Raw genomic sequence first — 20,353 nt, forward strand, 5'->3', positions numbered from 1 at the left:
AAAAGCTTTGTGACACATAAAATTCCACAAGTTATAATTAAAGAACTGTACACCATATTTATTAAATTATCTGTGCAAAGAGGAAAGACAGCAAAGTAAATCCAAAACAAGATCCTGCATAAACAAGACCAAGGGAGAGTTTGCATGTAGAAAAATAACTTAGAAAATCACTGCTGGAACAATGATTTAGTTTTATGCAATTACAAAAATGGCGTTGGAGTGAAAAGCACTTTGTCCAGTCCTAAGTTCTGTTTTACTTTTACAGTTTTCTCTCATTTAGCCACCAGTCAATTTTCTTGGGTTTCACATGGATTCATAGGTTCACAAAACCAGGATATTGGTTGTCTGATAAAAGTTGCCTCCATTCTTCCAACCACACAACAAAATAGACCTAAACAGGATTGTGAAAGCAGCTTGTGAGTTGAAATGCTACAGGCAGACACAAACCTCTAAATAAACACGTGACTTTATGTTGTTCAGTGGTTTCTAATTGAAACTCCCCTGCGGCACAGGGATGTTTTCGTGAAGGTATTTCATGCTGCCTTGCTCAGAGAAGTCAGCCACTGTGTGTCCCTCCCCTCGAAGGACCCACTTGGTGGTCAAAAGTCCCTCCAAACCTACAGGTCCTCTGGCATGTATCCGTGCTGTACTGATACCAACCTCAGCTCCTGCAAAATAAACAAAGTAAAATTAAATACCTTGTTTTATTTTCAACATAGTGGTAGTTTAGGTTCACTTGAAGGTAAATACACACCAAGGCCAAAGCGGTAGCCATCAGCAAAGCGAGAGCTGGCGTTCCAGAATACACAGGCGCTGTCCACCTGTTGCAGAAACTGTTCGGCTGTTTCTTCATTCTCAGTAACAATGACATCAGTGTGGGAGCTGCCGTATTTGTGGATGTGGTCCACAGCTTCCTGCATGCTGTCAACCACCTCAATGCAGCATTCCAGGTCCCCATACTCTGTCCTCAGAGACTTGACCTCAGATGGGCTAAAAGTTAAATAGGATGCGAAGCGAGGACCAGCATGAATCTTTACCTGTAAGAAAGCAATAACCAATAGTTTGTTAAAGAATAAAAAACAAACAAATGTAATTTACTGTATTTATGGACGTTGGTAAAGTGTTAAATTCTCTTGCTGTTTTTCCTATTTCTGAATCTCATTCAAAGCATACACCCAAATAATCCTGTTTCTTACTTGCTCTGTTCTCAGCAAGTCAATGATCTGGTCAAACACAGGAGTACGCAGCAAATCTCTGTGAATAAGAAGAGTCTCCATGGCATTGCAGGCAGCAGGGTAGTCACATTTAGAGTCTTTGACTGGAAAGAAACACAGTTTGTACAATCATTCAAAACCAGTCAGTTTGCATTAGTGACAAATGCAATTAAATGCAATTAAAAACCTACCAACATCAAGAGCTTTGTCAATGCTGGCATCACTGTCGACGTAGACGTGACAGATGCCCTCACTGTGGCCCAAAACAGGAATGCCCTTGGCTGCCCTCTGGATTTCCCGGACCAGCTGAGATGAGCCCCTTGGAATGATTAGGTCAATCATCTTGTCCAGTCTGCACAGATCCTCAACTTCCTCACGTGTGCTCACCTACAGCACAAATTCTTTTAGTGTATCGCAACAAATAAAATACTACCAGGAAACTAAAATTATATTTCTATAATGATTTTTAGTCTTACCAGTTGAATGGCATCTGCTACACCATGAATGGAAAGGGCCTCTTGAGTGAGTTGATGTAGAATTTTGTTGGTGTTGGAAGCTTCTTTGCCACCTTTCAGGAGCAAAGCATTTCCGCTTGCAATTGCTAGTGCTGACACCTGAAGTATAGCATTTAAAATGTCACTCTTCTTGAACACATATAAAACCAAAGACTTTAAAAAAGTATTCCAGACTGCGTAGACATGGTCTGACCTGTGGCAGACAATCAGGGCGAGACTCAAAGATGACCAGCAGGACACCGATGGGGACCGTGATCTGTTCTAGTTCTAGGTTGTTGGCCACTCTAGTCCTCCTCAGCACCCGGCCGACGCTGTCCCTGGAGGAAACGGCGAGCTGACGCAGGCCAATGGCAAGACTGTTCAGCTTGGCTGTTGACAGACTCAGGCGATTGATCAGAGGCTGGGACAGACGACCTGTAAGAGTAAAGTATGAATAAAAATGCTGGCGCATCAATCAATAAAGAGAAACATGTTGCCAAGCAGGAGTAAATGCTCTGCTACGCGATGCCACACCCAATGACTCCTACCAAAACAGACTACAATGGTATCTGAGTCACAGATCTACATTCAGGTATGGATTACGCTAATCCGTGTGCCAGCTCTCTGCCTCTGTACCTAATGTTGTTGCTAGCTCCATGTCTTTCCTGTTTGCATTAAGAATTTCTTCTTTCTTTTCTGTAAGGAGCTCAGCAAGACAGCAGATGATCTCCCCTCTCTGAAAAAACAAACACATAGATGTGATCAACACAATTCAAAATTAATTGACACTGCTGTCACTACGACGTAGAACTTATTTAATTTTGTGACCCTGTGCAACTAATTAGGATAATTTTTTCCCCCTTTACCTGTTCAGGGAGCAGGGAGGCCAGGGTTCTGCCTGCATGTCGTGCCATCTCTGTCTGCTGCTCCACAGTTGGGCCTGGTGGTGTCAATAACACCAACATCAAGCATAAATCCTCAAACCACAACAAAAAGATTCAAATGCTCTGTCTGAGTGGTTTTACCCAGTACCTGCAGGTTTCACTTCAGAGAAAAAGGTGCCAACTTTCTTCCCTTCCACAATGTCTGTGATGACGTGACCGGTGACTTTTGGATCTGTGCCATTGGCAATGATTACTGAGGTGCCACCCTGCAGTGCCCAGAGGGCTGCTTTCACCTGAGCCACACAACATGATTTAGTGTAATGCAACATTTTCATTACTGAAAGAACTCTGCCTCTTCATATAGTGAGATGAACTATTATCTGTCACACTGACCTTTGCTTCCATGCCGCCGATACCAACTCTGGATTTAGTCCCATATGTGATAGATTGTTGGTCTCCGGGATAGAATATATCAATGAGCTTGGCATCATCTGTTCCTGGCGGACTGTCGTATAAGCCTGAGGAAAAAATAAGAAAAATAAAATCACACATACATAGATATCTTCTGATTTAACAAAAACGCGAAAAAAAACAAACAAAAAAGTCTTCTATTAATGTATGACTACCTGGCAATCATTAATGAATAAAAGCAAAGCATCAATAACATATATGGCAGTTGCTGTAATACTATGCATAATAATGGTTCACATTTATTATACATACAAACATAAACATAATCTACACAAATAACATACTGGCCATTACTGTGATTCTTAAATGCAAATTAAAGAAAATATTATTTAAATAGTCATATCTGTACCTTGGACATCAGACAGGGCAATAAGTAGGTCTACTTTCATTTCAACAGCCAGCCGTGCAGCCAAGCTGTCGTTATCTTTGATGCTTATTACCTGAAACACAAACCGATTTTTCATTAAGCAAAAAACACCGCGCAGGTCAGTAACAAGTTCAGTTGCTACTACATTTTAAAAGCTTCCCTCTCTCACTCAGGTGCAAAGGAAACATTGCATGCAAAAACAGGTGTACCCACATTTACACCCTGTAGGTCACTGTTGGGAACAGGGGGTGGAACAACAGCGTCGTTCGTGTTAATTATCGGGACGATATTCATACGCAGCAGTTCATGTAGCGTGCTGTTCAGGTTCCGGCGCTTCTGTTCATCGTGAAAGTCCAGATTGGTGACCAGAATCTAAGGAGGTGGAAAGAAATGTGAAGAAGTATGTGACATTTTAGTCAGATGCTGTAGGTATTTTATTCTATGCCAAACATAGAGCACATACTTGTGCAGTGCAGATGCTGTATTGGGTGAACATAGCTTCGTACAGCGCCATCAGACCGCTCTGCCCAGCAGCTGCACAGGCTCTTGCTTCCAAAACTGGGACTGTCTGAAAGACAGTGAGATTTAAACAAAGTTAACAAGATTTAGAAAGAAAGAAATCAGCACACTGTTATACAGTCTACAGTTACAAAATAGAGGGTCCAAGTTCCTTCTGTTATTCACCATGTCTTTCAGTTGGTTCTGCCCAGAATGCAGAGCTTGTCTGACACTCTGAGACAGCAGTATCTCATGTCTCAGTCGCTGCTTCCCAAATGCCACAGCACCACTCGTAACAATCATCATCTCCCTGCCTTGATTCTGTAGCATGGCCACCTGATGGAACACAGAAACAATAACATTTAAGATCTCTTTTCTTTGGAGCAGTCATTCCTCTATAAAAGACACTTTGTATCAACATTATTACCTGCTCTACTATTGAAGCCAGTCGTCCCAGTGCCAGACCACATTCATCTCCACGCGTCACCACAGCGCTCCCAAGCTTCACTACAATGCGTTTGGCTTGCTTCAGCTCACTGCGGTGTGCAAAGGACTTCCCATGGGGTCGAGGGAGAACGACTGCGGGGAATAAAGAAAACAGTCACATTTTAACAGGCATAGGCAGCCGAGGAAGAACCAACACATATCGAAGTGATCCTGAGATTTGTGTACAAGCCTAGTATGATGAAGCACTTGGCTGATCACTTACATTTAGCCTGGGAAAAGGCTCTGATGTAGACTGGGCACACATTTGATTGCCGTGTTCTGAATGGCAGAGGAGAGCAGGAAGCCAACCTGGCAAACATGGCACTGAAAATTCAGGACCACTGTGATGAGCACAGAAAGCAATGCATGGTTAGTTTAACAATGGAATAGCATCAAATTAAATAAGCAGCTTCTGGGTAAAACAAACAGGCTTGACGCCAACGTTTTAAATAGATATATGGAGTTTTGCTGTCGCTTGAAAGCTCTGCATCATGTGTCTTCTTCTTATCAGTGTTATGCGATATTTGGACTTGACACACTGACCCATTAAAGATTGTTTTGCACCAAGTTAGCTTAGAAAAATACCAGCAATAATAGGCAGGGCAATAGACTGGGCGCTTTTCACTTGTTTAACCTGTAATACATATGAACGAACTGCAGTTTGCATGGTAGTTTATCAGACTATAGCAGCTACGTGTCGAGTACTTCTGTCAAAACATACCTAGGTTAGCTAACGTTAGCTAGCTTTAGCTGTTGTGAGCTGCCTAACTTGCCTCGGTTTTCGACAGAACAGGCGGAAGAGATTTTTTATAAAAGACTCCTTACCCAGCGAGATGGAGACCTGGAAAGCCAACCACAGCTACACTTGTAAGTGAACGGCGAAATGAAGACACGTATTCAGTGAGAATCGCAGGGCTTCACTGCCACATCCACAGCCCACGTTGTGTGGGAAGTGCCGTAATGCTATTCACGAACGACGTGCACATAAAATATCGTTGGGGGGGGGGACGACGACGACGACGACATAAGACGTTGGCTTACGCAAGAAAGTTTTAACGTACGCATGAATTTTATTTTATTTTTTTGTGAGTGAGCACGGGTTGCACAAGTACAGAGACGTCGAGTGACAGTACTACACACTTAACGCTGAAACGAAGATTGGGTTGTGCAAATAGTGCAGAACAGTTTTATCAGCATGCACCGTCTATATCACAGAGAATGCAGACTTTTGCAATATGTATTATGCTATTATTGTTATTTATAATTACAAGTGATAGGCATATTTTAAAAAGTAATGTCGTTTCTTCTAGGGGCAATATAACATCGCAATAACATATTTTTTTAAAGGGAAATATTTTGTAATGTAATTCTGACAACAACAAGCGTGACTGTAAACAACTAATATCGCTTTTTTCAAGTTTTCGAAATTATATCTTTACAAAATAAAACAAGCTTCGCTTAAGTACTCACGTGACTTCCTGGCTCTTTTTACACCCGGAAGAGCAAGCGTCCTATGAGATCTCAAGTTGAGATTACTTTATCACACACCTGTGCTCAAACGAAAGAAATTTCACACTAAATTGATTCCATTTTCCTGTCATTTTTTTATTAAATGACCCTGCATTTTGGACTGTTGACTTGTATTTTAATCAATTTCTTTGAAACTGTGCCATTAATTTGTGTGTCAACCATTTGAACCTGCTAGTGAAGCAAAAAACCAAAACAAACAGTCTTCAGTAATGTGACACTAAAGCCACGTGAGTGGCGTTTGTGCATGCCAGGACAGACCTGTGAAACATTAATGAGCAGGACAGTCAGAAGCACAGTGCACACTGAGCCACCATAACACCTGTACACAGAGCTATGGGGACCATGGAGGAAACTTTGAAGTGTCCTGTGTGCCAGGATTTCTTCATTGATCCTGTGACGCTGCAGTGCGGGCATGACTTCTGCCTCACCTGTATACAGGCTGTCTGGGAAACCGATGTGTCTGATGAGGGGCCTTTCTTCTGCCCGGAGTGTCAGATATTTCTCCCCTCTGACCTCACTCTGAAGATAAATGCAGACCTTCAGACCAAAGTAAAGGACTTCACCACTAAGACGCTGTCAGCAGCAGAGCGACAAGCAGCAGCTTCAACTAGTGAAACTAAATCATCATCAACTATTTGCTGTGACCACTGCATAGAGATGCCATCAGTAGCCATAAGAACATGCCTGACTTGCGATGCCTCGCTGTGCCAGGCTCACGCCCTGCTCCACCAACAGAGGTCTGCTCTAAGGGAGCACACAGTGGTGGAGGTGACCAGCGATCCACTGTCTCTGAAGTGCAGGGAGCACCGCGATGAGCTTAAGCTCTTTTGTATGGAGGAAAAGGTACCTGTGTGCTGTTTTTGTGTCCTGGTTGGCACGCACAAACATCACAAAGCCTCTCAACTGCATGAAGCCAAAGCAGACTTTAAGGTGATTATTATAATCTCTTTTCATTACTTGTGAGGAATATTTATCTATTTTCTTCCTGTTGTTTTTTGTTTGGTTGGTTGGTTGTTTTACCAGAGGCATGTTGTATTTCTGTCTCTAGAGTATGCTTGAGACCACAATGAACCAGCTACTAAAGAGGAGAAGTGAAGCTGAACATGCCATCAAAGACCTGGAGTCACTGTATACACAAACAGTGGTACAACCAATACAGAAATCACACTCTTAAATTGCTTAACTTTTTAAATTGATGGAAGCCATTCTTGTTTGTCTAACAATGCATTTATCTCATAGACCTCTGCTGCAGAGTTTAGAGAGAGAATCTCAGACAAGTACAGCAGAATCCATGTCGTGCTGAATGGCGATGAGCGTCTAATGATGCAGATTATAGACGCAGAGGAGACATGCATGACAGAGTGGCTGGAGGCCCAGAGGAGCATTGTAGAGGCTCAGATCAAAGAGATAGATGCATTCAGAGCCTCCAGCAAATCACTTCTCCAGGAAACCAATGATCTGCGGTTTCTGCAGGTAGGGTTTACATGATCACTTACCGTGACCAGAAGTGTAGCACAAATATAGCTCAAATGTTTCCTGTTGTTTTCAAACAGCAAATCACATCACAGAATCTTTGGTGAGTATATTGCTGAGTCCAGTTTGTAACCTGAAATTGCCCATGCTTTACGCTGCTCCATATAATTATTCACTGAGCCTTCCTGTGGTATGATTTTTATTTTTATTTGCAGTGATCCCTTGGAATTTGCTCCAATCCGAGAAGTAAACAGAGACCTCTGTGACCCTGAGAAGCTGAGAACAGTAGAGAGGCTGGTGGATGAACTCTCGGTCGCTCTGTCCCAACATTTTCCACGAATGTGGTCATGTTAGTAAAGCTTTTTTCCTTTGACATTCTAAATCCAACTCTCATTATCATTATAACTGTGTACTAAGTAAATATTTGTATTTGCAGACTTAAGTTCTCCTCTTCTAGACTTCAAAACAGCTCATCCAAAGCTGGAGTTATCCCAAGACAGAAAACAAGTGTACTGGAGACGCCAACCTTTCGGTGAAGGACAGAGCCCTCAGCCATATGACTCACAGTATAGCGTCCTTGCTCAGGAGAGTTTTACAGGTGGCCAGCATTACTGGGAAGTCATTGTCCAAGACAAGCCCTTCTGGATGATAGGTGTGACCACGGGGTCAGTCGATAAAAAAGCCAGTTTAAGCCAGAGTTCTTCCAGTCTGGGTGTAAATAACACATCTTGGTGCATCTACCATGGAGACGGACAGTACCTGGCGTGCCATGATACTCAGGAAAAGCAGCTGTCAGTTGGAAAGAGAGTCAGAAAGCTAGGCATACTTGCAAACCTCCAGAAGGGGGAGCTGTCATTCTATGATGCCGACGCTATGAGGCTGCTTCACTCCTTCTGTGTGCAGTGCACAGAACCTCTCTATCCCATTTTTAACCCATGCATTGATATGAACGGAGTCAACACACAGCCTCTTACCTTGTTTTGGATAAAGGACCCCTGGGATTGGCATACACGTGAGGAGAAAAGTGAACTCACAGGAACCATTTAACTGCCTCTGTGGGATGCAGAGTCACTGATCAAATAATTATTTTAAGTGTAATTTTCCATTTGTGCTCACATAAAATTACATTGTGAAAATGTCCAGCGTGCTGTACAAATCTAGGTTGTCAAAAATATTGACTACCACCAAGTTTCCGTGATTGGCTTTGACTCTGGTAAAGCTACAACGGCTTTTAACGAATATACCTACCTCTAACGTCTTGCTAAAATTAGGTTATATAATAATATATGAGAAGACACATCTGCAGACATATCCGTGACTTTATAATGTCAAAACTAAAGTTATGTAATCATTGCAGCATTGCCGTTTCTGCAGTTGACATGTACGCTAAATATTTCATTAAGTGGTATCAGGTTCAAACAGTGCATTTGCTCTGTGGCAAAGTCGATCTCTTTCTGCAGCTTAGCAGCTCTCATGTGTGCCTTGATGCAGTTCATAAAGTAAATGACCCGTGTGTAAACTGCTCATCAGACCATGGAGGACATGCATGCCTTTAGTCTCACATGTCAATGGCCCTACAGAGTTGTTGCCCTGCAGCAGACAATACACTGAGGTCAAATAACACGAACAGTAACGCTATATGTCTAGAAAAGATTAAGACACTTAACAATCTGATTTACACAATTCTTTGTGCATCACGCTTTTGCTCATTGTAAATAAATAAATACCTTTCTGCAGAAGAAGAAGAAGTCTGAAAGTTCACATTCAACACAATTAGAAAATATAACTCTCTCTTTTTTTGTAAACAATAACATTATGCACCCATCACAGGGTTTTGAAAGTTCAGCCACCCTAGGGCTTGGTGAGGACATACAGGAACAACACAGCACATCAGAAAGAAGAAGCATTTATTTGCATCATGTAATAATTCTGCCACAACTTTAGGACATTTTCAGTTCAGTGATGCAACTTGCCCCATTTTCCAGAGGAAACATGGTATAGCTACTTATATTGTGAGATTTTCTTTTCCATTCTTTGTTTCACACATATACAGCCACTCAAACACACTGTGCTTAATTAAAAAAGTAATTCAAGCCTTTGGGTTTTTTCCATGCATGCATCATTTATGTTATAACAGCGGATTTCAGATTTTTCCATCTTTTATGTGTAACTGATAAGACAATCCAGCTAATATCCAGTACATTTATGAATAGTTTGAATAATCATATAATTTGATTACATTTTAGGAAAAGCGTACAGTGTGTAGTGGTTGGAGATCTGGCGGGCATATTAGTGAGAAACAAAGGTTGCTCAAGGAATTGCTCCTTCAGTATTTGCCTTGATCCAGTCCAGGAAATGAGTGACCCGTGTGTAGACCCCAGGCTTGTTCTTCTTCCCACACTGGTCTCCCCAACTCACCACTCCATAAACAACATTAGCGTTGTTCTGCATGCACGTCAATGGTCCTCCAGAGTCCCCCTGAAACAAAATTGTACAGCTGACTATATGCTACTACTGGAACTAATGTAATAACTTTCTGTAGATGCGTTAGTAATATACACGTTATAACAGCATCAAACCATCAAATGTCCTAACCTGGCAGGAATCCACCCCTCCCTCTAGGTAGCCAGCACAGAACATGGAATTGTCCAGCATGTTCCCATAAACAGAACGATCAGAGCACTTTTCCTGGTTGATCAGCAGGACATTGGCCTCCAGCAGGTGGCTGGAACCATAATTAGCTGCAAAGATAATGCAGAAATATATTAGGGGGTAACCCTTGTTTCTTTGTTTCATATTTCATGCCCACTTCCAGAACAAAATGAGTGAATGTTCATTAAAAGTTACTGAAGGTGATCTCTGCCTGTAAAGCTAGCTTCGGATACCACTGGAAAAACCCAGAACCCGTTGTAATGGTCGTCTGACCACATCTGCATTGATATATTGAGGTGTCAAAACTTGTCATTAAGGAGAGGTCATCAAATGTTGGAAAAGAGTTCAAGCTTCATTTAAAATAGAAAATGTCAAGTGTTTATCAAATAAGCCAAATTATGTACATGAAAAATGGCAACCTTTTTGTAACCTTACATACATTGCTCAGTAGCACCCCATCCAGAGATTTTGCACTCCGTCCCATCAGGCAGTGGCGCATTTGGTAGACAGGCTGTTTTCACAAACTGGGTCTCATTGGCACAAAAACCAGGAGTCCCACTCAGCTTCAACAAGCCTTTAGGAATACATGTGAGATATAAATGTCACAACAAACTCAAAGAAAGAACATCTGAACAAAATGACAGAGACATTTGAGACAAGTATCACCTATATCATTGTAAACAGCTTCATTGGTCACCCTGTAGTTTGGATTTTTAATAGTCCTTTTGACAGGTATGGTCTGAGTTCCGGGGTCTGGCTTACTCACTGAGAGACTTCCAGCCAGCACCTGCATGTCCTTGTTTGGTTCACTGTGCAAATAAAAAACAAAAGGGTTCAGTCAATATTTCATTGTCTTACTTGTAATCTACCATTAATCTGGTTCTTCAACCTTGCAGCCTTACATGCAGTGTGCAGCTGTCAGCACCCAGCAACTTGCGATGAGAATTCCTCCACAGACGTGTCTGAATGGCTGAGCGGAGCCCGTTGGCTTCACTTGCACAGAAACCTGCCAGGGTATAGCTCCTGGACTGACTTTCAGACCCCCAAAGATTCGGGTAAGAGCCTTTTTTGGCTGAGGTATGCCACAGGTGGCAAACTGTTTTGGTCCAGTAGTCGGAGGGAGAGGTGTCGCAGAAGGGCGGATGGGCTTCCCAGTTGATGGTATGGCAGTTGCTGGCAGCTTACCAGTAGGTTCTGGCTGCGGTGGTTCAGGCTGTGTCGGTTCTGGCTGCGGTGGTTCAGGCTGTGTCGGTTCTGGCTGCGGTGGTTCAGGCTGTGTTGGTTCTGGCTGCGGTGGTTTAGGCTGTGTCGGTTTAGGCTGTGTCGGTTCAGGCTGTGTCGGTTCTGGCTGCGGTGGTTTAGGCTGTGTCGGTTTAGGCTGTGTCGGTTTAGGCTGTGTCGGTTCTGGCTGCGGTGGTTTAGGCTGTGTAGGAGCAACCTCAGTCGGCGGCCCATCTGAAAACACAGATCCAAGAAGATGGCACAGATGTTTTGCTGGCAACACTCAAGATCAAAATGTTGCCCATCACTTTAAAACTCACGTGTCGATACAGGACATTTTGGCACATCACAGTAGTCCCACAATAACCTGTGGCCTCTTCTGAAAAAGCACCAGGGCTTTGGCTCTCCGTCAGGGTTCCTGAATCAGAAAACGTCACTGAGACAGACCTCTTATAGGTGTTTTCTGCACATTGTATAAATGGAGTTACTTCTGACCTGCAGAAGTTGTGAGGGCCAAGGCCGTCTTTGTCCTCAAAGGAGGTGAAGGGATTAACACCCGATGCCAGGATGAAGTGGGAGTTCCAGTAGAGGCACTCATCACCATCATCCGTCTCGCTCACATTGCCACGATATGACTCTCCATCGTCCACATAGCAGTCGTTTGGACCTGAGAAATGTAAATTACTCAGTGAGTCAATGAGTTATGATAAATATATATGAAGAAAAACTGTAGAATGAATTATTTACCAACATGGCAGAAATGTCCTCCGAACCCTTCGGGGCAATGGCAGTCAAAGTCATTTTCATCTCTGACGCATGTGCCACCATTTTTACATGGATTAGGATTACAAACTGAAACTTTGGAGAACAATAAAACAAAATTTAGGCTGTTGTTCAGTAACTGCTAAAATCCTCACCAAACAGGAATTTGGGCTTTTTAAAATATATATATAAATATATCAACATACTAGTTTTGCAGTCTGGAGGCTGAAAGGGTCGCTTGCATTTGCACTCATAGTGCGGAGGAGTTGAAGTCAGTACACATTCGCCATACCCGCATTGACCTCTTTTACAAATTCTTGGACCTTAGAGAATAACACCATTAGGATATTTTTAATAACATTAATTCAGTTTGTTTTTTTACACTTTGCATACATATATATGCAATTTGACAAAAGAATGGAGAGAAGGGATTTTTTTCTTCACACCTCTCTCGCATTTTTTTCCCTTGTAAGGTTTGGGACAGTCACATTTGAACTTTCTCTTGCCTTTCTCCTTACACACACCATTGTTAAGGCAAGGATTTGGGGTGCACTGGCCTGAGAAATAAAAAATGACAACACACCGTAATGTCAAAATTAAACCTTTCCTCTGTAGCATTAGAAGAAAACATGCCACAGATTTGCACGAGACGTTTGTTAGTATCTTACCGTCTAGGTCCAGAAACTTATTAAGCCAGTCTGAATGACCATTTTCATCATCCTCATCATCCTCATCCACGACCTTAAAGACGTCATCTAGAACAATACTTTCCTTTAGATTTACAGTTTTAATTCTTTAAATACTACATTTCAAACCATTTTCTATATATGTTACAAAAGCAACATAAAGGAGTACTAACCCTCAATTATATCTTTAAACCTTCCTTTTGGTCTCTTTTTCTCATGTTTCCCATGTCTTTCAGGCTGTGCAGAGTCCCGATGTCTGTCTTGTCTTTCAGGCTGTGCAGAGTCCCGATGTCTGTCTTGTCTTTCAGGACTTGAAGACTCTGGATGTCTGCCATGTCTTCCAGGATGCGAAGAGTCCCGATGTTTGTCGTGTTTATGTTTCAACTACATTTTTTAAGGAATTGCAGATGACAGCATAACATAAGAGCACGTACACATCCAAATAACTATCTCTATCACGCTATATATTCATGTCTATCTGTCTATCTAGCTATATATGTGGCTAAAGCTATTGACTTAACCTTTTTAAACAGAAACATGATCTATTGTGTTTTTTGACAGAAAATGCCACAATGTAAATAACATACAATGCATGTGATTATTAAATTCAGTTAATACATACTTCAGCAGGTATGAAGAGCACCGCTAAGAAGAGACAAAGGAAGAGGAGTTTCAGGTTCATGATGGCAGTTGACCAGAAGACATGTAGGAGAGTAACATGAGAGTGAGCTGACTGGGGGAGCCCTCGCACTTTTCCAAACATTTGGTAAGTACACTAACCTTTGAGTTAGCCCTTTCTTTCTGTCTTTTTTTTTTCTTTTTTTGTTTTTTTTGTCTGGCATCCATCCACGTTGCTGAGTCAGTTGTATTGATTATAACTGAGCTCTTAGATAGTTACCTTTATGGTCCTACATAATAGGAAAAATTCAGCTGAGTTTACCAATCGCTTGTGAAAAACACATTTAAAATCAAAAGATATCTTCCCCCAAATGCTGACTTCAAGTTACTATATCTACATGAATGTTTTCCATGTAGTTTTGGTTACATAATTACAGTGTAAAACATTACATTTCAGGAAATGTGGTCAAATAAATTTACTTGATTGGTATACATTCATGTTTATACCAAGCATATTTTTCTTAATGATTAATTGTTTAAATAAATGAACATTTAAAATTTATACATTTCAGCTGCATTAAAAAAAATGTCTTAATGTTTATTAAGGGCAAAAAATCTTCTTTTTTTTAGTCTAATGGAGCATAATAACTGTGTCTGCCAGCCTGAACCAATTCCTCACATCAAAAAATGTTAAGTGAAATAAAAGATAATCTGCCAAGCATACCCAGGTGCAGAGAGCATGTTTGCTTAGGACTGACTGTTTGTTTGAATGTAGACTTTGGATCCACACATAGGTTCATATCAGGATAAATACCAGTGTGCTTTTACTAAAATCATAATTCGCTGAAATAGCTGGCAAATCCAGCTGATCCATAATGTGTTAGCAATGCTGAGGACTTTCCCCTGCTACATGAAAACCTCATGCGATACCCAAACAGTTACTAAACAGATTAGTACCTGATATATTTTCTTAGACTTTCACAAAGAATGATGCTCTTGCTTTAGTAACACCCTGGTTTTAATTTGAAAGTCTCAAGGTCTAAGTGATGGACATGCATGATTCCCACAGCCTTAACTGTAACAACCGTAACAGCATCACACTGAAATATTATTGTGAGCACAGAAAGCATTACACAGCCTGAGCATTAACACTGTCAGAATGTTGCAAAAGCTCACAGAGTCGCTTCAAACTTCATAATCTCTTTATTTTAAAAAGTCGTTAGTTACAGCTTTAATATTTTTGCCTTATTGTGGAGTAGCAGCTTAAAAAGTAACTGTTCAACAGCTCTTCTGTGAAGTAAACCGGAGATCCCTGTTGGCAGATGAAGGGTTACAGATAACAATAGGTTTTGCATTGTTGCCATTGTGGTCATGACCAGGGCAGACAGCTAAGTAGAGGCAGTCTGAGAAGGTCCCCGTGCAGAAGGCAAACAGTGGTGTCATTTTGTCCGCCTCGAGAAACATCACCAGCCCTGCAGGAAAACTACACAAAACACCAATCTGGCAGAAACGCTTCGTGAAAGGCAGCTGATGCGGAACGCCTCCATGCCAGGCCGTATACTCGCCATCAAAAAACTCCACACACCAGGACTCAGGCCCGCGGCCGAGCCAGCAGTCCTCAGTTGTGCCCTTCCGAGGAATGTTGGGGTAGGTGACACCGAGCTCCCAGTAAGTCTTCCCAGTTACATCGATTTCCCAGTAATGGCGACCAAAGCTGAAGCCCTGCAAACTGATGACATTGAGGGTAGTGTCAAAGCGTCCAGGTAAGTCAGGAAGTTGCTGCCAGGTGTCCGTATATGTGGCACTATCGCCTTGGGGAGAGATGATCAGCTTTGGGTGGGCGGTTTCCGGATCCAGGCACACCTCGCTGGAATCTGGAGATATTTTACATTTTGGAATTTAACAATGTTTTAATTGAATGTTTGATTGTAATCATAAATAATATAAAAATATGTAAACTGACAGCTCTTGATGAGTTTCTTGATCATCGGGGTCTGGGAGCAGACAAGCAGGAGCATGTTATTGGTGAGGCTGATGATCTGCTCAGCTTTAGCTTCATCCAGGCTCACACTGCTTGGGTCTGTTTGGTTTAGCAGATCAATCACTCTAGTGGAGGCACACAGTAAGTAAGTAAGTTGGTACATACAATAATGAAGCTTATTTCTATGATAGATTATAATTAATTTCCCTACCTGTCTGCTGTTTCCATGTCTTCCTGTTCAGGGTATGAAAAGAACGACTGGGGAAAAAAGTAAAAAATAATCTCGATTATTTTTATTTTATCAGATTTATATTTTTGTTAAGACAGGAAACACATAACATTTCCAGTTATATCTGGCTATTGTCAACTTTTTCACCATTGTATCAGGCTCTGTGTCCGTTTGGTCCAGTGCCAGAGTGAGTCTAGCCAGGTCCTGCTCTATCTCCTGGATCAGAGAACAGTTCCTCTCCATGAGCTCATCCAAGGCAGAGACAGCAGCCCGCTCTTCCATCTCCAGGTGGGACAGGGTAATCCTCAGGTCCTCATCCAGGACAGCTTGGATTTCTTGATATTTCCGAATGATACTCTTCCTTATCACTGAGGACTTTTTCTGAGTCGGGCATAAATATTTAGAAGTTAATTGCAGCCCTGTCACGAGTAATTATTTCACCTCTCTGTTCTGTGAACGGAACGAAACTCACTGTGATTTCTGACTGTCGTGCCGCGAGTTTCCTCAGCCTATATTTGACTGCTTCTCTCTGCTTCTTTAGACACTCTTGGTGCTTTACCAGTGTCTCCTAAAGAAAGGGTTTCACACATATTGAGAAAACCTCAGTTGAAGCTAACAAAGTGGATCTGGCAGTGAAGTGCAGCTGCAAAAGCAGAAGCTCATTATGATGCAATGATAACGGCAACAAAGCAATGACCGACAGGAAAATACTTCTATCAGCCATGATAGCCTTGTTTCAGACTTGTTATAGTATGAATCATTGTATGAAAGGGTTAGGATTACGAACTTTTACAATATGCTGATGACTTACTTTTATACTTATCATGTGCTTTGGCAAACCTTTGTTATAGTTTTACCATCACAATGTTTCTCACACATACCGTACCTTCACACAGTGGGTTCATTGCTTCTTTTTCTTGGATGAATTAGAGAAAATGAAGTTCTCTGCAAGGTCCATTACTATTTTGCTCGTTTGTGTTGTTGTGTTTGCACATCTCTGTTGCTTGTGGGGCTCGCACACAAGAATTTCACTCGCATGTGCTGTGCCAGTGTGCCTGCACATGTGATGTGACAATAAAAAGTGATTTGATTTGATTTTGATTTGATTATTACTTGTTTAAAGAATTGAACTACTTTTCCTTTTTTTCTTTTCTTTTAGCTCTTTTCTGTCACTCCTGCATGGATGATTTCAGGTATGTTAAATTTGTATAGTAGCTCCTTGTTTCAGTTTTCTCCCAGTCGTCACTGGGAGGCCCCATGACCTCTAAACGCACCATATAGTGTTTGTAAGCTGTCACCTCACATTAAATTCAAAGGAAAATCTGATATATAAGCATGTCAGGCTTGATTAATTCATTTGTTTCTCACCTCTCCTTCTGATTGTATTTGGCCTTCCTCTGGTTTAGACCCAGAATTGCCAAACCTCCGATTATGATGAAATTCCTGGGGGTGTGAGATATGCACCTTGAATGTTCTCATTCATTCTCTTAATGTCTTTTACACTGTTAACTTATTATGACTGACTTTTGAAAAAGAGCACAGCTTTTGGTTAAATGAGTACTTAACTGTTATTTGATGTACGGTACACATACTGTATATAGCCTGGTGGCGTTTCCTATATTTCATTTTTGTCTTTATGGAGTTTTTCTTTAGTTTTGTCACTAATCTAATGCTGTAAAAGAAAACAAGAATCAGAAGTGACTCGGACTGTTGGAAAATGGTCTTCATTTCTGCTTACAGCACTCAACCATACCTCGCAGTGCCAATTTGTTTGTAGATTTATGTAAATATCACTCAAAAAATACACATCTCCTCTGTGGCATGTGACACTGCAATCCTTCATCTTTATCCCATAATAATATCCCTCTCTGACTGAATGAGGCCACACTGAAGTTTTCAAATGTATGCGCTGCACAAGGGATGCATTAATACTTAAGAGTTATACTGTTTGACTTACTGAAATTCTTCTTGTTATAAACTATTTATTCAAAGATGTGTGTAATGCCATTTTAAAAAAATCATTTTGACGTTTGTTTTATTTGTTTACAATATTTGTAACTACAGATTGTCCCATGCTGTGTACAAGTGTTTCCTAAAGAATGGTGTAGTTGATGTTTGGTTACTGTGCTGAATGATGAAGGGTTGACACCAGAAGAGTGATTCGATTCCGGTGAAATAGAAAACTTCTCACCTTAAATGTGAACACACAGGCCTCCGAGAAGAAGTCAGTCACAATAAGCTACTCGTATAAGTGCAATATGACATGAATGCAAACCTGGAGAGGAAACAATTTATAAATAGGTTTTTATACTTAGATGGATTCCATTTCTCACCATGTGGTATTCTAAAATGTATACAATACATTCACCAGCCACTTTGTTGGGTTCACCTGCTCAGCTGGACGTTAACCCGAATATCTAATCAACCAGTCACATGGCAGTAACTCGGTGGATTTAGGCATGTATACATGGTCAAGACGACCTGCTGAAGTTCAAACGGCATCAGAATGAAGAAGAAACATGTTTCATGTGAGTTTTTGAACATGATATGCCAGACACGCTTGGCTGAGTATTTGACAAAACTGCTCGTCTACTGCATTTTCCCATGAAACCATCTCTAGGATTTATAGAGAACGATCCAAAAATGAGAAATTCTTCAGCGAGAAGCAATTCTCTGGGTAAAAATGCCTTGTTGATGTCAGAGACGAATGTTCAGACTGCTTCAAGCTGACATGCACACAAATACTTGTTATAACCAAATTATGCAGAATCAAATCGCGGATTGCAGCAGCAGAAGACCACACTGAGTGCCCCTCCTGTCAGTTAAGAACAGGAAAAAGAGGCTATAGTTCACACAGACAAATGATTTCCGGTCTGATGAGTGTCAGTTTCTGCTGTGACATTTGGATTTAATGTCAGAATTTGGTATAAACAACAATAAAAGCATGAATCCATCCTGTCTTTTATCAGTGATTCAGGCTGGTGAATCTTTACTGGTGTGTGAGCAATATTTTCTCTGCATACTCTTAGCCCCTTACTACCAGCTGAGTGTTGTTTAAACTCCACAGCCTACCTGAGTATTTTTGCTTTATTGTTCCTTTATGACCACGGTGTACACATCTTCTGATGGCTGCTTGTAGCAGGATAACAGACCATGTCAGAGAGCTCAGATGATCTCAATCTGGTTTATTAAACATAACAATGAGTGTGCTGTACTCATATGGTCTCCACAGTCACCAGATCTCACTCCAATGGAGCATCTTTGGGATGTGATGGAATGGGAGATTCACATCATGGATGTGCAGCCCACAAATCTGCAGCAACTGTGCGATGCTGTCATGTCAATATGGACCAAAATCTCTGGTGAATGTTTCCAGCAGCTTGTTGAAGTCAAAAGAGGGTCCAACCCAGTACTAGTAAGGTGTACTTAATAAAGTGTCCAGTGGGTGTATATCTGTTCAGTGCATAACCCACAATAATATATAAACCCCTCCAGTAAAGCAGTCAAAGTCAAGGCTTGTGTAACCCAACAGTAACTTAGCTAATCAGAGTTTGTTTAGGTCAGTGGACGCCACCATCTGATTAAAAGTTACTCAGTCAAAAAATGACTTCTTAACCTGCGTTACATCACTGAGCTCGTGTGTTTATTGGTGAAATGCAAACAAAGAAAAACAAACAGAAAAGAGGCGGTGGGTACCTTTGGTTTAGCAGAGGATCATTATGTTTCATGGTGATTTAAAGCTTTATTGGCTTAGAATTCAATACAACAAATGGCAGTGTGGGGTTTTTTCTTCTTTTCTTTTTTTATATAAAACAGTATTTTCAAACACATTAGGGGTTTTAGCTATTTGTCACTTTGCTTTTGATATGGCATTAAAATATAATACGATTTGTACTTCCAATCCATGTAAAGGGAGAGTGTCTGGCCGTGTTTATGAGAGCCTGAGAAGAGAGACATTTTTTGTCAGGGTCAAACGGATGTTCAGTGCGTAGCCATGGGAAGGAAACTAGTGATATGCGGGTGCTTGGATGATGCAACAGCTGTTGGGTAAGCTAACTGCTTTCCCGGTGACTTTTTCTTTTTAATTCAAAGACTCACTGAGCCAATTCTTGCAAACTTTGGACTAAAACCTTTTCAGCCCAAGCGAGGGTAAGCTGACACATGTTCAAGCTACGAGCATGGACATTTTGTAATGAGCGCCATGAGGTTCTACTGTACTTACAAAGTTCCACAGGAATCAACAGCGAGAGAAATAGTAGGAAGAAACGAGCAAGAAAGAAAAGAAAAGCGGTTCCACTCGAAGCAAAGCAAGAAGTAAAACAAGCGCATTCAAACCAAAGAACATGACCCTGTTCATCGTCCAGTCTCATTCTTTGTCATTTTTGAACACGGAAGAGATTCCCGCTCATCGTTGACAGTGTAAGTCTAACAGGACAAGTCTTTCAGTACATAGTCTCAGGAAGCATCAGAGCAAAGAGTCCAGTTCATGGCTTCCGTGATTATGTCAGGTTAAAACAATCAAATTTAAAAAAAAGAAAAGAACAAAAAATATATATAGAAGAAAAGGAAATAAACCAAAACCTACATCTAGATTACAGCTGCTGTGTGCTATCTGAATGTACAGAAAATGCATGCGGCTCTGAGTGCTAGAAGAGCTTGGCCTTCTTTTTCATGTCGTTGCGTTTCCACAGGGGAAGCCTGTCAAACTCCTGGATCTCCATTCCAAAGATGTCAAAGAACGTTTCAGGTGCTAAGTGGCGCTAGAAGTGAGAACAAAGGTGGAGAAA

The 20,353-nt window shown here is 41.3% G+C and overlaps 5 protein-coding genes across 10 annotated transcripts in view; 1 reads left to right on the forward strand and 4 right to left on the reverse strand.

Annotated features, from left to right (window-relative positions):
* Positions 1 to 31: 31 nt before the first annotated feature.
* On the reverse strand, positions 32 to 5,398 carry LOC147315624 (delta-1-pyrroline-5-carboxylate synthase-like). The gene is made up of 17 exons (XM_086258540.1): positions 5,240 to 5,398; positions 4,638 to 4,755; positions 4,356 to 4,507; positions 4,115 to 4,264; positions 3,894 to 3,998; positions 3,644 to 3,802; positions 3,413 to 3,503; positions 2,986 to 3,110; positions 2,741 to 2,885; positions 2,575 to 2,648; positions 2,345 to 2,444; positions 1,923 to 2,143; positions 1,691 to 1,828; positions 1,406 to 1,601; positions 1,197 to 1,318; positions 755 to 1,037; positions 32 to 668 (listed from the first exon to the last, which is right to left on the reverse strand). Exons 2-17 carry the CDS (start codon positions 4,732 to 4,734, stop codon positions 487 to 489), a joined length of 2,340 nt encoding a protein of 779 aa, XP_086114666.1. The 5' UTR covers positions 4,735 to 4,755; positions 5,240 to 5,398; the 3' UTR covers positions 32 to 486.
* An 879-nt stretch (positions 5,399 to 6,277) lies between these two features.
* Positions 6,278 to 8,911, forward strand: LOC147315625 (E3 ubiquitin/ISG15 ligase TRIM25). The gene is made up of 6 exons (XM_086258013.1): positions 6,278 to 6,874; positions 6,993 to 7,088; positions 7,184 to 7,417; positions 7,498 to 7,520; positions 7,633 to 7,766; positions 7,854 to 8,911. Exons 1-6 carry the CDS (start codon positions 6,278 to 6,280, stop codon positions 8,462 to 8,464), a joined length of 1,695 nt encoding a protein of 564 aa, XP_086114139.1. The 3' UTR covers positions 8,465 to 8,911.
* Positions 8,912 to 9,307: 396 nt separating this feature from the next.
* Positions 9,308 to 13,519, reverse strand: LOC147315626 (factor VII-activating protease-like). The gene is made up of 13 exons (XM_086258555.1): positions 13,361 to 13,519; positions 12,912 to 13,122; positions 12,721 to 12,807; positions 12,499 to 12,609; positions 12,259 to 12,375; positions 12,038 to 12,148; positions 11,786 to 11,957; positions 11,611 to 11,708; positions 10,972 to 11,524; positions 10,736 to 10,878; positions 10,509 to 10,643; positions 10,013 to 10,158; positions 9,308 to 9,895 (listed from the first exon to the last, which is right to left on the reverse strand). The coding sequence occupies exons 1-13, from the start codon at positions 13,499 to 13,501 to the stop codon at positions 9,728 to 9,730; spliced, it is 2,193 nt and encodes a 730-aa protein (XP_086114681.1). The 5' UTR covers positions 13,502 to 13,519; the 3' UTR covers positions 9,308 to 9,727.
* Positions 13,520 to 13,942: 423 nt separating this feature from the next.
* Positions 13,943 to 18,595, reverse strand: LOC147315627 (putative E3 ubiquitin-protein ligase TRIML1). The gene is made up of 6 exons (XM_086258559.1): positions 16,935 to 18,595; positions 16,039 to 16,134; positions 15,714 to 15,947; positions 15,549 to 15,595; positions 15,320 to 15,462; positions 13,943 to 15,230 (listed from the first exon to the last, which is right to left on the reverse strand). The coding sequence occupies exons 1-6, from the start codon at positions 17,043 to 17,045 to the stop codon at positions 14,635 to 14,637; spliced, it is 1,227 nt and encodes a 408-aa protein (XP_086114685.1). The 5' UTR covers positions 17,046 to 18,595; the 3' UTR covers positions 13,943 to 14,634.
* Positions 18,596 to 18,736: 141 nt separating this feature from the next.
* ablim1a (actin binding LIM protein 1a) overlaps positions 18,737 to 20,353 on the reverse strand; it is a 34,290-nt gene continuing 32,673 nt past the window's right edge. For 3 of the 6 annotated variants that reach the window (XR_015124373.1, XM_086258551.1, XM_086258550.1), the window contains one exon: positions 18,737 to 20,326. Coding sequence is in view for 2 of the 6 variants with exons in the window: in XM_086258551.1 (XP_086114677.1) it covers positions 20,213 to 20,326 (114 nt within the window). In the remaining 4 variants the exon portion in view is untranslated. The remainder of the gene's footprint in view (positions 20,327 to 20,353) is intronic. The other 3 variants (XR_015124374.1, XR_015124371.1, XR_015124376.1) reach the window with 1 other exon arrangement.

The sequence above is a fragment of the Aulonocara sp. 'chitande type north' Nkhata Bay genome, linkage group LG13 (genome assembly GCF_057382095.1).
Source record: "Aulonocara sp. 'chitande type north' Nkhata Bay isolate Kocher_YH1m ecotype deep benthic linkage group LG13, A_spYH_male_GT1.1, whole genome shotgun sequence".
Taxonomy (NCBI): Eukaryota; Metazoa; Chordata; class Actinopteri; order Cichliformes; family Cichlidae; genus Aulonocara; species Aulonocara sp. 'chitande type north' Nkhata Bay.

Bases quoted from the DNA above. Each gene is read 5' to 3' on its own strand.
- LOC147315624 (XM_086258540.1), bottom strand. From the start codon at position 4,734: ATGTTTGCCAGGTTGGCTTCCTGCTCTCCTCTGCCATTCAGAACACGG. The intron at 2,445-2,574 runs GTAAAGGGGGAA...TTGTTTTTTCAG, and splicing joins CCTCCCTGCTCCCTGAACAG to AGAGGGGAGATCATCTGCTG. The intron at 1,602-1,690 runs GTAAGACTAAAA...TTTGTGCTGTAG, and splicing joins TAGCAGATGCCATTCAACTG to GTGAGCACACGTGAGGAAGT.
- LOC147315625 (XM_086258013.1), top strand. From the start codon at position 6,278: ATGGGGACCATGGAGGAAACTTTGAAGTGTCCTGTGTGCCAGGATTTC. The intron at 6,875-6,992 runs GTGATTATTATA...TTCTGTCTCTAG, and splicing joins AAGCCAAAGCAGACTTTAAG to AGTATGCTTGAGACCACAAT. The intron at 7,521-7,632 runs GTGAGTATATTG...TTTTATTTGCAG, and splicing joins ATCACATCACAGAATCTTTG to TGATCCCTTGGAATTTGCTC.
- LOC147315626 (XM_086258555.1), bottom strand. From the start codon at position 13,501: ATGTTTGGAAAAGTGCGAGGGCTCCCCCAGTCAGCTCACTCTCATGTT. The intron at 11,525-11,610 runs GTGAGTTTTAAA...CTGTGTTTTCAG, and splicing joins AAAATGTCCTGTATCGACAC to ATGGGCCGCCGACTGAGGTT. The intron at 10,644-10,735 runs GTGATACTTGTC...GTATTCCTAAAG, and splicing joins AGCTGTTTACAATGATATAG to GCTTGTTGAAGCTGAGTGGG.
- LOC147315627 (XM_086258559.1), bottom strand. From the start codon at position 17,045: ATGAGAACATTCAAGGTGCATATCTCACACCCCCAGGAATTTCATCAT. The intron at 15,948-16,038 runs GTGAGTTTCGTT...TGCCCGACTCAG, and splicing joins CACGACAGTCAGAAATCACA to AAAAAGTCCTCAGTGATAAG. The intron at 15,596-15,713 runs GTGAAAAAGTTG...TTTTTTCCCCAG, and splicing joins ACACAGAGCCTGATACAATG to TCGTTCTTTTCATACCCTGA.